The sequence below is a fragment of the Phoenix dactylifera genome, chromosome 9 (genome assembly GCF_009389715.1).
Source record: "Phoenix dactylifera cultivar Barhee BC4 chromosome 9, palm_55x_up_171113_PBpolish2nd_filt_p, whole genome shotgun sequence".
Taxonomy (NCBI): domain Eukaryota; kingdom Viridiplantae; phylum Streptophyta; class Magnoliopsida; order Arecales; family Arecaceae; genus Phoenix; species Phoenix dactylifera.
The window spans coordinates 22,434,454-22,449,536 of NC_052400.1; the positions used below are offsets into that span (position 1 = coordinate 22,434,454).

At 40.9% G+C, this 15,083-nt stretch overlaps 1 protein-coding gene across 1 annotated transcript; it reads left to right on the forward strand.

Annotated features, from left to right (window-relative positions):
- The first annotated feature begins 7,020 nt into the window (after window positions 1-7,020).
- LOC103703737 (chaperone protein dnaJ 49-like) lies at window positions 7,021-11,484 on the forward strand. Its single transcript, XM_008786695.4, has 3 exons — window positions 7,021-7,212; window positions 7,436-8,598; window positions 11,096-11,484. The coding sequence occupies exon 2, from the start codon at window positions 7,480-7,482 to the stop codon at window positions 8,581-8,583; it is 1,104 nt and encodes a 367-aa protein (XP_008784917.1). The 5' UTR covers window positions 7,021-7,212; window positions 7,436-7,479; the 3' UTR covers window positions 8,584-8,598; window positions 11,096-11,484.
- The last annotated feature ends 3,599 nt before the right edge of the window (window positions 11,485-15,083 follow it).

The window sequence follows — 15,083 nt, forward strand, 5'->3', positions numbered from 1 at the left end:
ATCTAGATACAAGACTAGAAGTCTAAACTTTGGAAAGACAGCCAGATGGGTGCTATGATCAATAGAAAATTTATCGTTAGAAGGTTAACAGTACACATGAGTAAGAAAAAGAAGTAAGAGAGATGAAACAATTATGAATTCTACCATAGCTTATTGATCCTTGGATATAGCAATAAAGTTTCAGATAAGCTAGCTGTGTCCTATACCCAGGAGAGCAAATAGGCAAAGATGAATGCTTAGAAGTTAGAGAGTATAATATCTAATAAGTTTTAAATGATTGTCTTACAACATCGAGTAACATGGTAAGCAACAAAGAAGGGACTCGAGAGAAGATGGACATGTTAGCAGCTGAGAGCGTGTAAAGTTTCTGCAGAGATAACTTAATGGGGGCATTGCCAGATCTGTGGCACAACTATATACGTAAGAATCAGTAAATTCTTTACAGATTATATAGCAACCAGCGGGCAAAGACAGAATGCTGGTAAGAAATCTAAATACCTAAAACTCCATAGCCAAAAATCGTGCAAAACCCGAGGGAAGAAAAAAACAACCTTGCAAAGCACCAGCTTTCATGCCGTGCTTTAGATTCTGCGGTCTGTTTTTTTCCTTGCTTTTCGACTCATTTCTTCTTATCAGCCTTCCTTTTGGCAAAAGGATCCTCCACTGATGCTGTGAGAACAACATTATTAATATAGGACATGAATTGATAATGATGATGATGATAGCAATAAGCAACTAAACTATATACTTATGCACAATTTCAAAGTTAGAACAAAAGGACACCGATATGCTAAACAAAAAGCAAATTTAACTTTAAACCACTATAATCAGTTAATCACTTTATATGCGCCCTCGTAGAAACTGATCAACTACATATAAGAAAGTACGAAATCCTATTTAAGAGAATAACAAACTTAAATTGTCACGCCCCGGACCCGGATCCGTGACACGGCCGTGCTATTGCCGACTACTGCCCATAATAGCACGCAGCCTCATACCTGGGTAACAGGGTAGTCAAACCAACCAAATCTTTTCATATGAAAGCATTCTTAGTACAACATGCTGGTCAGTACCCAAATACAGAGCTTCTATGTAGTTTATGTACACAAAAGTATACTTGCTTTACCCCAAAAAAAGAAGCCCTGATACCAAATTAACGTGTCTCTGGCAGCTATCAGTGATGAGGATCTGAGAGAAAAAGTAAATGAACGGATATGAGCTACACGGCTCAGTAAGTAATCCTGCATAATCCTACCGGATCAACTAGTAGGCTAAACATGTAAATCAGGGTTTGAGAAGCTGACATGCATATTTATCTAATAATCATCATGGCATAATATGTATGCAATTTAAACAAAGCAGTAGTGCAAATCACAAAAATTTTCATAAAATATGCATATGAAACTGTGCCCCTGGCATGCCGTGGTCCATTCTCTCGGATGCTACTGCGAAGTCAGTCTCGGCCACTGGCGGGGCCAGCTCAGTTACTATTCAGCCACTGGCGGGGCATGCTCAGTTACTATTCAGCCACTGGCGGGGCAGGCTCAGTTACTATTCAGCCACTGGCGGGGCAGGCTCAGTCATTCTCGGCCACAAACAAGGCCAGCTCAGTTGCATTCGATCAGTAGCATCTTTGAGCCTATTATAGTGCCGCTTGGCTAGCTAAGACTTTATAAACTTATATGCATGATTAAAATATCAGCATCATCATGTTGCATACATAGCCAAAGCTTCTGAGATCATGCAAGTTACTTATGCATTGTAACATATCATGCATGAAACATATATATACTTAAAATAAATGCTTAGGAAACATTAATAACATGACATGATCCATAACAGGATTAGGACAGGTTACTTATTTTCTTCACAAATCATGTATACAATTCAAATTGTATGAAAAACACTGGTTCATCTTATAAAACGTAATACAAGATCTACGATAAGATTAAGACAGATTACTTACCTCAATTCGCTTTCCAAATTTCTCAAGTCCAGGTGACAAATCCTTAATCACCTAAAACAACACCATAGGGATCACATTATTCCCCATTTATTTATTATAAAATTTCTTAGTTCATCATACTATGAACTTACTCGCTTGGATCCCATCCAAGGATCTAGCCCAAGTCCAATTTACCCAATTTAGAGCCTTTGGGGCTCGATTTAAAAACAGATTAGGTCCACATGAGTTGATTGGGTTTTTAATTAAAGGATTGGGCCTCGTTTATAATTGGGTCCAACCTTTTCTAGCCAATTGGGTCCTCTGATTGGGTCAATGTGGCTCATTTGGGCCTGAGTCAAGGTTAGCCCAAGGTCAATTCGACCTTTTGTCAGTTGAATTGGGCTTGAATTGGGCCTGATTCATAATCAATTGGGTTTGCTGGATCTAATCCAGCTTAATTGGGTTCGGACCCAAATCAATCTGGGCTTAATTCGGTTCGGATTTGACCCAATTTGTAGTTTGGGCCCGTCCAGACTTAGCCCAATTTAATTGGGCTTAGATTCAAGTTTAATTGGCCTCTAGGGACCAATTGGGTCCTTTGTACTTAGCTTAATTAGAGTGGGTCCAATTTTGGGCTCGGTCTAAGGCCAGCCCGAGCCCAGTAAAATAATTTAATTTGAATTGGGTGCGGACCCAATTGAACCTGTGCTTAACCTAAATTAAGGTTAGCCCATTTTAGAATTCGGGTCCACTTGGATTTAACCCAGCTAATTAAAATTATTTGGGCCTAACGGGTTTCGGATCCAGACTCGGATCCGACCCGCTAAGCAGACCCGTTAAGGGTCTTTCTCAGGTTCTAGAGGCTTCGGCCTCTTTCATTCGCCCCTCTCTCTTCTCTCCGGTCTCTTCGTCTCCCCCGCTTTCCACCGAAACCCTTCCCGGCCTCCTCCGCCTCCAGTCCCCTCCCGCTCCGGCCGAAGCCCCTTTCCGACCGCCTTCTCTCCTTCGCGGACGACCGGGGGATGCAGCGCCCCCCGATCCACCGGCCGAAAAGGGTGCTCCTCCCTCGGCAACGGCGGCGGGAGGCCGGCCCCTTCTTCCCTTCTCCGAAGTGCTGCCGGAGAAGAGGGGAAGGGCCGGGAGGTGAGATCGAGGCCGGACCTCCTCCGGGGGTCTTCACCGGCTCCGACCACGGCTAGGTAAGGCCGTGGCCCGAGGTAAGTATTTTAATATTTTTTTTTTGTCTTTCTTCTTCTGTTTCCTTCTCCCCCCTTTTTCTTGTGGGAGTCATGCCACCACCTCTCGGCCGGCGGAGAGGTGGGGCTCGGCTGGGGCTTGAGGCCGCGTTGGTCGCCGGCACGGCAGACCCGGCGGCCCTTGGCTGCCCCTCAGCCCTAGGGCAGCCATGGCCGGGGCCTGTCACCCGCAGGCCGAGTCCGGCTGGGCTCGGCCCGGGTGGCGTTGGGCTCGGCTTGGGCCGTTCTCAGGCCGGCCCGCGGCCTGTTGGTCCGGCCCGCAGTCCGTGGGTCCGGCCCGCGGCCCTCCTCCTGTTTTTCTCTTCCGTGCCGGTCTACTCCTCTCTGTGCCAGTCTCTTTCCCTCTGTTTCATCAGTGAAACAGAGGGGAGAATACCCCACAGAGGGGTACCTCCACCCTGTCCTTGCCTAGAGACCTACTTACAGAGCCTTACCTTGATTCGGTTGACTGGAGTTGGGCAGTATCTCCGTCTCGGCAAACTCCCTCCTTCCTCTCCTAGGGCTGCAGGGTCCCTTCCGCCTCCAGCTCCAAGGCTTGGCTCTCTGGTGCAGTAGATCCAGAGGGTTAGAGATTTAGGGAGGGTACATTCAATTCGGGTTAGCAAATCTTAGGGGTTTTAAATACAGGGCTTATGACTTGACCCCAAAGGAGAGGTGGCGTTCTCTCCTTCCTCACTGCTTCGGGAGCCACCAGCTGCCCCTCCTCCTCAGGCCAGCTCACAGCTCATTTGCCGAGGGGGAGGAGGTGGCGGGCTCCTGTTTTGCATGCCGGTGGGGGTTTCTCCGTTGGCCATCTGGTGGTCTTGTCTTTTCAGCCCTCAGGCGGGAGATTATTGCCATCTTGGGCCAGTGTGGCCTGCTAACCCCTCCCTGGCCCAATACTATTCAACTGGGCCCTACAGTATTGGGCCCGGTCTGTATTGGGCCCGGACATTACATAAATTACCTTAGAAATATAAGTTTAGAATTAACATGGAATTAAAAAGCTTCAAAATTGATTCCATATATAGAAACCAAAATGACTTAGTTATCACTGACGATGATACTAGATAATTTACTAATAAATTGGAAAAGTAAAAGGACTTCAACTACAAGGACAGCTTCGATGATATAAGGTCCAAAATATCCTAACCATGAAGCGATTTCCCAACAAAATTGATAGTACAATTCTGCTCATTAAGATTATGGGACTGATAACCTTCAAAGTCACGATCATGTTCTGGAAACAACCACCAAACGAGGCATTGCAGCCTTGCAGGCAAGGTTGACAACACCAAGTAATATTGAGGGTCTAAGGGAAGCCCTATAAATTCGGTTGGTCTCCAGCCTTTCGACAACAAGGGAGTTAAGGAAAATATTATGGACTAAAAAGGGCAAAAAAGCATAGTCCTAACAACACGATTCATCTTCTATGTGTGGGTTTGCAGCAATATAGTCCCCAAAGTACAACAACCCGGCTCAGCCCGAATCTCCTCTAATGAGCACGATCGATGAGGAGACTTGATCCGGCCGATTCCTTTAAATGCCCAAAAAATAATAAGAAATAATAAACAAGAAAAAATAAAAAGCAGAAAGTTGAAGAGTAAACTGCCTGTGGAAGAAACTCTCGATAGATAGTACAAGAAATAAGGATTGTATTAGGATTAATCCTGAAGAAGTCTATTGATAGAGTCAATCCGAAAACCAAAATATGATGGTTCCAAAATATATAATATTTCAAAAACACCAATTTTTTTCGAAGCCAACAATCTTTTTTAAAGAGTTACAGCTCTTCTAAAAGAAGCCACTCACAAAAGAGTATTTTAAAATATTTAAAACAATTAAAGGTTAGGGGATAAAAAAATAATTTTTTTAAATTAAAACTCTAACAGAAAATTCATACATCTGTACAAAAAAATAAATAAATAAAGATCATTATAACAGCAATGCCAAGCAGGTAAAATACAAGAGCACCTTCCCCGAAAGAAAAAAAAAAAGAAGAAAACTTGCATGTGAGCAACTTATGATCCATGGGATTCGGGGAAACCACAAGCAACCAAGGCGGTGAAAGAATTCGACGCAGAAGTCCAAGAACATCATCCAAAAAAGGTAGTTTCCAAGTACGAACTCGTTAAGCATCGTGAGGGAGCCGGAACAAGGGAAGTAGACGCGGATAAGGCCAAAGAAAATCTAGGATGCACCTGGGCGCCGCTTTCAGCGCGAAATCATCACGAAATCCTCGAATCCATGAAGAGGGTTTTGCAAGATGGCGCTTGCATCCGCGACAGGACGGGATGGTAGTGGTCTTGATAAAATATACTCCTGTTTTCGTCAAATGCGCACCACCGCATCCAATTCCCGGCTGCCGCGAGGCGCGTGTATTTATGTATATATATTAAAGCAAACAAACTTATAACGCATCTTAATAAAGATAATTACATCTATACCCTCCAAAATATATAATATTATATAAATATTTTTTATAAAATTACTATTTATATTTATATCCTCATAAATACTTATTTTGGATGTATATCCTTCTTTAACTTTTTTATTAAAATATGTACACATTTTATAGAGCGTTGTTAAAAAATAAATAATTTAAAATTAATATGACTAAAATACCTTTATGAATAGGTTAAGAAAAAAAACTTTATATGGATATCAAAATCTAGTAAAGAAAATTCTTTAGTAAAAAAAAAAGCAAAAATGATTAAATTGTGTTGATATCAACTCTTATAGAATAAATTATGTTGCTTTTATAAAATTTTTACTTCAAAAACAAACAACAACTCAATATTTATAGATTACTAAAAAATATTTTACTAATCTAAGTATCTATAATTATTTAAAATTTGATATGCTTTGATTTTTTAAAAATAATAAAGAATATGCATGTCATAGATTCAATAATGATAATTATATCAAAATTAAATAAAGAATAAAATAATCAAAATGATCATCTAGTATTCTAATTTGATTAAGTCAAGATCTTAAAAAGCAAATTGACAATATGACTCAATCTTTTTTTGACCTATTAATCCAACTGAATTATAAAAAACTTGCAAATTTCAGTTGAGTTTTATTTTTTTTTTAATAGATTCTTTTGAATGTATATCCTTTTAATATGAAAAATTGCATAAATACCTTAGTAAAGTTGTTATTTGTGTGTATATCCTTATAATTTTTTTTTTTTTGGCATATCTACCAATAAGGATATTTCAAGCCATTTATTTTTTAACAATCTTAAATAGTATGTGTATGTATACAAAAAAAATAAAAAAATATACATGTAAATAGTAATTTATAAGGATATTTATGTGATTTCGTATATTTGGGATGAAAAAATCCAAAAAAAAATCATAACGGGGAGAAAGGGAACGTACTTTGCACGTGATTCGAGGCCTAGATGGTGCAATCAATATTCCTGTCAATCATCTGTATCACCTGATAGACGTACTCCCTTTTTCTTGCTTCGGTCACTCCCGTTCTCTCCCGATCTGTTTCCCCACCGAGATGAAATAAGTCGGGTAGGTTTTATAAGAAAATTGAGTAGCTATAGCGCCCCTCGGCGTTTCCTCCGCGAAGCCATCTCGTCCACTTGTGTTCGTTATATATAAATGGACGGATGCGATGTGCTCGCATAAAACCTCCCATGTGCGTATCCATACGATTGTGCAGGCTACCAGCATTTGACTCGACGAATGGACTAGATCTTCTGATCGACACCATCATGAATCATGATTCAAGATCTGGACGGTAGAGACGTTGTAAGGTGGCCGATGGGGCCCCTAAAAGATCACGTCACGAGTACTTCCCCCTCCGCTGCCCTTTTCCTTATTCCCACCCCCTCGCCCCTCCTCGATCCCTCCTTCTTTTTCTTCTTTGCGTCGCCTGTCCCGGAGCCTTCGGGAATAATAATTTCTCGCCTTCCGCCCTCTCGAAGGCTCAAACGCTAAGACTAACCCTATCGATCAGGAAACGAGGGAAGCGGGAGGGATCCGTCTCACGCATCTGGATTTTAATCTGCCGGTAAGCTAGATTTATCCCAAGTTGTCCTCCTCACCTTTCAGATCTTTCGTAAAATTATTTTTTTCCTCTCTTTTTTTCGATCGGCACTCGATCAATTTTGTCGTATGTTTTCAGCACCATATGTCCCGATATTTTTCAGAATCCCATAATGTTTACTGTTTTTCTTAATTAAATACATGACGAGGCGGAAACTCCAATTTTTCCTCTTCGTTTTTGGTATCAGGGTTCGTGGACTTTGTTTTTGAAACCCTAAACATCTAATCGGCGATGGATGGGAACAAAGACGAGGCTTTGAAATGCCTGCGGATCGGAAAAGAAGCCTTGCAGATAGGGGACCAAACCCGTGCCCTTAAATTCCTAACCAAAGCCCGCCGCCTCGATCCGTCTCTTCCGATCGATGATCTCCTATCCGCTGCTGTGGGTGGAGAATCCCGTGACGCTGCCCCACCGGATGGTGCGGCCCCTCCTGGTAACCCCGGCGAAGAGCCCGAGAGGCCAACCGTAGGCTCTGCTTCGGCCTCCTCTTCCTCTGCTGCTAGGACCGCGGCGAAAACTTCTTCTGAGGGGTCGTCGAGGGCTTACACAGAGGAGCAGATCACTATCGTCGGGCAAATCAAGGTGAAGAAGGATTACTATCAGATCTTGGGATTGGAACGCGGTTGCACCGTGGAAGATGTGCGTAAGTCATACCGAAAACTATCCCTGAAGGTCCACCCGGACAAAAACAAGGCACCCGGTGCCGAGGAAGCCTTTAAGTTAGTCTCTAAAGCTTTCCAGTGCCTTAGCAATGAAGAGAGCAGGAAAAGGTATGATCTTCTTGGGTCCGAGGAGCCTGCTTACACTAGGGTTGCTGCAAGGCGCCATGCTCGTGGCTTCGATGGATTTTATGATGCCGATGTTGATGCTGAGGAAATCTTTAGGAACTTCTTTGGAGGAATGGCTCCGGCAGGTGCTCCTTTTGGCTTCCAATTTAGAGCCGGCGGCATGGGTGGCCCAAGCTTTCACCAGACACAGGGTGATGGTGGTTTCAACCTCCGTGCTCTGATTCAGATCTTGCCTGTTATTATTCTGATTTTGTTGAACTTCCTGCCTTCCAATGATCCCGTGTATTCATTGTCTCGCTCATATCCTTATGAGAACAAAATTGTGACTGCAAGAGGCGTGCCCTATTTTGTCAAGTCTGCAAAGTTTGAACAAGAGTACCCATACCAAAGCTCGGAACGTGCTTCTCTGGAGCGGCACATTGAAAGGGACTATTTTACGATCCTTGCACAGAATTGTCGAGTCGAGATGCAGCGGCGGCAATGGGGTCTATCAAACCAGACGCCTAACTGCGACGCACTTCGGAAGTTTGAAGAAACAGCTTCTTAATGTCATCATCTTGAGGTCTGTATTTCTAATTTATCGTCTACTTTTTTTTCCTTACTATTCTATTTTATGATGCCACGATAAGAGTACATTGTAGCAATTTTGTGATATATCATGTGACTTTGTGCACATTTTTAAGCATTTGAGCATAACTTGTTAGTGTATCTACTAATTGTGCTTCAAATTCTGTGAAACATCTTTGAGGAAAATCCTAGTCTTTAGTGCACATATTAGATATTTTCTTTTTCTTCGACCAATTTCTATGCATATTTCGTGGCAGTTGTTTCTGTTACATGAAGCCTAAACTATTTGTGTACTGGGAAGATATTAATTGCTAGATGGAATAATCTGCTGCTGGTGGTGGTGGTGATGGTGATGCTAGTTTTATTCCTTTAATTGTTATGCGGCACTTCATCAAATGGAAAGCTTCAAAATGCTGTTTGAATAAGAGAGACTCAGAAAATAGGTTTTGCAGATGATATCTTGGGAATCTAGTCCGTTGAATCTACTTATCTTGGAGCACTAATGGTAATTTTTATGTGCTAATATGGGACACTGATCAATCTTATGAGCCACTGGCTTTTGGGTACTAGAAACAAGAAGCAGATTTTGTGCTGTTCTGAATCAGGATCTCCTATTTGAAATGGGTCTATTAGAAGATTCCTCGTATGAAGCTGCTCTTTATTACCCCAAAAGAACATCTCTTTGCCATGTTTAAGTAGACAATGGGAAACCAATCTTTAATAAATGTCAAATTTCCTTTGTAGTATGGTGATTAGGCTTAATATTCTGAATACTTACACCCAAAAATGCAAGATTTTGTTTACGGAAATGACCAGATATATACTGGACAATTTGACTTGTCTAATTTATTGTTGATTAACATATATCAGTCACCCATACATTTACTAATACTTGTAGGATTTCTAACAGTTGTTCTGGAAAAAAAATCTCAAATTATAGGGAAATAAATCTACAATCCTTTGAATCAAATTTTGTAGTCCAATGAATTCTTTTAAGTTTTCTTCTACACCTATTACAGTTGATTCTCGAACGTATGTAAGAAACATAAATTATATTTCAGAAATTATAGGAACATAGTTATTAGAAGCAGATGGCCATAGCATAGTTTCTATATGCGTTCATACTTTGATGGTTTAAATGGGCAATTAAGACATATCTCTTTCATGGATTAGCCATGTGGTCCTCTGGCTTAGGCAATAGTTTTTTTGAAGAAGCATATCAACACCTTATTTAGCAGTTGAAATAAAAGTATTAACTTTTAAATTCTTCGTATTAATATGGACTTAATAGTCTACATATGCATGAATGGATATGCATCCATATAGACATGTTCATATTGTTTCTATTTATGTATCCATATGGACATGTTCATATTTGTTAAATGAATGTAACAATGTTTTGACAACAACAATTGTCGGGCACTGCCAGAGCACATCTTTGGAAACCTCACCTTTCATCTGTTCACATGTCAAGGAAATTTTTTTAAAGTGCCAACTATTTTTAGAGCATTCATGTTAAGGACTGTTTCAAAGTCAGAATTAAGGAACAATGAAGCGTATGTTATTGTACAACAGTGATATTGGGACTGTTGTCCTTTCAAAAAAAAGAGGCAAAAAAAAAAAAAAAGGAAAAGGGGGGGGGGGGGGGTGATGGGGACGGGGAGGCAAGCATACTGGTACACATTAAGCATGCAAATCTAGATATTTAATCAAGGAAAACTTGAGTAACATTCATCAATAGATATAATAGCTTCCATGAGTGGCCATGGTCCACTTGTGATGCTAGATGCATTTCAATCCAACTGAGAATCAGAAGTTTGTTAAATTTCAATTTACTGAATACTGCCGATTTTAGTGGCTGACAACCGTTAGCTTTCTGCTGGAATCATTTTCTTTGCATACTTGTTTTTAGCGGCATAGAATTTATTTGAGCTTCATTTTTTTTTAAATTACTGCTTCATTTTCTGGGGGTTCTGGGGCTGCTTATTCCTCCTTTATTATATGCTTAGGGATTATAATTCCTTTTTTCTGGAAGTCATACTTCTACATCGCTGGGAGAGTTTTCAGCAACCTTGTGGCCTTTTGCCAATTAATTTGAGATTTTAGCTATCAAGTGCTTAGCTCTTTTTATGAACATCAAGGAAGTTGTGCGGTTAATAAAAGCTATCAATTATGATCAACTGGACAGCTTCAAGGCTGTTCAAGGGAAGGGAAGGTGGGTCTTTTTTTTTTTTCGGGGTTGTTGTTGGGGAGGGGGGGGTTGCTGTTGGGGAGGGGGCGGGTTGCGACTACTCATGCATTTGTTCTATTTCAAGCAGGGATTGAATTGGATTTTTGGATGAAAGTCATGATATCTTTGGCTGCAGTATATGCACGTTCTCAATTGTTTGATTGTTAAACTGAGACACCATTTTCAATCTCTTTCAATACATGTTTGGTACTTATTTTTGTTTGATTTTGTCTTATAATTTAAGTGATTTTTACTTCTGCAGATTGACAAGAATTATACTTTAGATTTGGAAGTGACTTGTTGCGGAACTTTGGGCTAGCTTCTTTATGTTCTTTTGCAGCTGAGGAAATTGGGGTGAAGAAGTGGTTTGCCCTTTGCATTGCATGACTCTTGCTTGGTCTATACCATCTCAGAAGACCTACAATTTTATCACTACTAGGAATTTGATACCGACATTATTAAATGTGTATATCAGATGGCACCTATCCCATTCGGCTTTTGGTTGATCAATTTTAAACTCGTGCAGCTTTACATGGTACATAGAAGTAATTATGTTTCTGCTGTCATTTTGTTACATCTGTGCTTAACTGTTCTCAGCATGACTGAATACTTAGTGATTTTCTACCACGTATTCTGAGTTGGCTTTGTTGAATCTCATGAGGTTTTTCTTAGATTTTGAGAGGTGGGTTTAAGTTTGCTGCAATATCTGTCATCCATCATTCCCTGTCGAACTTTATTCAACAAAATATACAGGTTCGGCAATTAGCAATCAGGAGTGATAATTTGCAATTCTTTCATATGTTGAATTTCTTCGCCCACCGAGGTTGGGCAAGAACGCCTGCAGCGGCAGGTGCTGAAAGAGTTCAAACAAGAGTTGCAGGTGCCTTTAAGGGCATCTAAGGGAAGCCAGTATGCTGTGTTAGGTGTAACAAGGATGTTGCAGGGGATGCTTACATCCTTGGGATCAGAATTTGCAGAGGTCGCCCCGTGAGATTCTTGGAAATTGGGATCAAACTATTGGCCTGTGGTGAAAGGCAGACAGATCAAACTTCTGAGTTCTAAGCATCAAAAGGATCATAAAGGCTTGCACTAAATTGAGTGATCAGGAATCCGTTGGAATTCTTCCCTCATCAGTGGAAAACATATGACCTTCGTGCCGAATGGCATGAAAAATTATTCGGTCTCTTCGCAAAAAAGACTAGATCCTTCCGAACGCAGAGCCGCTGCTGGCAAAACTCTACAACCTCTGCAAATGTAGGGCCGTGCATTTCTCACCGACCTCTGCAACCTCAGATCCCTAACCGCAACTCCGGCTAAACCGGCGAATATTGGTCCCGCTGAGTCAATTCAACAAGCTGGTCAAGCTGGCGATGAGTGGACTCAGGTCGCTAGGCGTCATACCTCTTAAGTTTAAAATCGGTCAAGTGGACTCAGGTCCCACCGAGTTCGACCCGCAATTTTTCTGCTCCCGAGCCAAAAACTGGTCAGGTGGTGAGTTCAACCCGGAATTCTGCTGCTGCTGAGCCAGTTGCCACGGATTCTGTTTTTGAGGGGAAAATGGAGGTGCTTCTTACCACCTGATTCGAAATTCTTCTTTGGACCTTGAACGGCCGAATTACTCCTACCTGGCTTTCCTCCCCAGGAAAGATGGACCCTTAGGCCCCAAGGAATTAACCCGGAAGTGTATCTTGGAATTTATTTTCGAGTTTTCAAGAGATTGTGGGTAGTTAAGAGGGCATCCTTGTTGAATTGGATTTCAAGAAAGCATTTTGATAGGCTAAATTGAAATGTGTGGTTCGACCTTTTGGAAGCTAGAGTTTTTCCATCTTGGGGAATCCAACGGAATAAAACCTTGCTTTCTTCTTCTTCCTCGTCGGCAGTTCGCCAAAGTGATCCTTTATCACCTGGTCTGCTCATCCTTGTCGAGGACGTACGTTCTCTCTAGAGTGCTCGAGCTAGCCCGAATTAATGGTTTCACTCAGGGTCCAGGAATATATGGACCTGGTGGGAGAACATTTGGAACTGCTGGCTTGCTAGGCAATCTTAGTTGGCTTGAGAGTGCAGCTGGCCTTAAGCTTGATTCCATAAAAGCTAGTTCCTTGTGTGCATGGACATGGGAGTGGAGGATCAAGAGGCTGCAGCGAAGACCATGAATTTACAGCTCTGTGAATTTTCTTCCATTTATCATGGTCTTCTGCTCGGTAATAAGAAACTGAATGGAAGGGATCGGGTGCTGTTCCTTGAAAGGATTGAGAAGAGGCCTGCATCATGGGAAGGGAGATTTCTCGCTTTTGCCTGCTAGCTTATACCTTTGTTTTCTTTCTTCGCCCTCCAGGGTCTTCCCGTTCTTTTATCTCAGTACCTCGGCACCAAAAGAATAACCCATCCGCCTAATCACCGTTCGTAATTGCATATCTGTCCTTTTTTTTAATTTAGATTTTCTTATTGTTAGCCGTCATCTAAGCTATTCCCAATGTTTCGGGTAGGCCTGCACGTTTAGGTGATGGATATTTGCTGACATGACACCATCGTGGCAGCATAGTGCTTCAATTAAAATGATCTTCAACACGTTTCATCAGACATTGGCACCTAACCCACCACCATGCTTCTCCGACGGTACTGAATCCACTTTCCACCTCAAGGTGCGTCGCATCCAAAGCAACTCGTCGCAAACATCCATCGGTGGATCTCGTCATCCGTCTTGTCTTTATATATATATATATATAAAGCCTAATCTGCTCGTAAACTCTTTATCCAAGCCGGGTGCGTGTTCTAACAAAAAAAAAAAGAAAAGCCGGGTGCCTCGGAATCTTATCCCCTCGAGGAGGAAGAGTAGTGCCGGTGCAGCAAAGAAACTTCACACCGCAGACTTACACGGCCCGTGTGTCCCACCGTTCACGTTGGGCGAATACTGCTTCTACGTAGGCATGTGTGGTGTCCCTGCATCAGATATGCGTCATACGGATGCTTCCACCTTGCGATTCTCATCTCTATATATACTTGCCTGCTTCATAACAAAAGGTTTCCCTATGTGCGTTTCTAGAGGTCATTTTACCTCCTAGCAATTGACAAGTTAGGGGACCCGCCCGTGGCAGTGGGCGGTGGTTCATGGGATTTGGAATCTCTATCTTTAAGAACCTGCTTCTTTAATTATTCTTTCAATCCTTTCAAAGATTAAGACCAGGCTAATCGTGATGAGGTGGAGCAAATAAGCTTCTTTTGTGCTAAAAAGTTTGTCCGTCAAAACGGGACCGAAAGTAGGCGAAGGGCACTGCCGAAGTCGCATGCTTTCAGCATCCTCTATTTACTCCTGAATTTTTTCCTTTTTTCTATTTTCATGTTCTTGGTTCTCTTTCTTCCTCCCCCCCTCCCTCCTTCCCTAATAACATGGTCTGCATAAATTCCTCTCCAAGCAAATTTTAAATGCACAAATATATCACTATATTTATGAACGTAATGCTGAGGCAAGAGGTATTGTGTATTTAAATAACACTTTTCTGTGCAAAATATATTTTTGAGACATGTTATACACGGCTAAAAGACATGTTTTCAGAAAATATATATTGAAATATTTACAGAAAAAAATAGAGAGAAAAAATGGTTATATTTTTTTGTACCATCATATTCGGTACATCTCAGGAATTATATATACTTGTGTACAGACTTTATATAAGAAAAATAATATAAATCGATATATGATCACATTAATAAAAAAAAAATATTATGGGTGATACTGGTTGTTATGTGATTCCTATAATTACTCTAACAAATCATGTTAACAAAAAAAATAATAATATAAGTTGATGCAGAATCACGCTAATAAAGAAAAAATTATAGGTGATGCAGGCTGTTATGTGATCCCTAAAATTATACTAACAATATATAAAATATAGTCCAAACAATATTGGAAATAAATGGAGAAAACAAGAAGTCAATACAAAGCAAAACTGGGATCCTTTAGATCTATAGGAGAATATCAACAAAGTTGAAATGAAAAAAATGATTGAAAAACAATCCCTACCTTAGTTTCTGGCCATATAAAATTTTTAATTACTAAAATTAATGTTATTCAATTCGCATCTTATATATATATAGTAGTATATCTGCCAAATGTTGCAAATGACCTTTTTCTTCATCACTTAAGCCAAAACTTTTACATTGAAACAAGATATCCTCTGCGTCATAAATTGACTTCAAACCTAAAGTAGCTTTGAAAAAAAAAAAAAGGTGGTGAGTTTTAACTTCAAGTA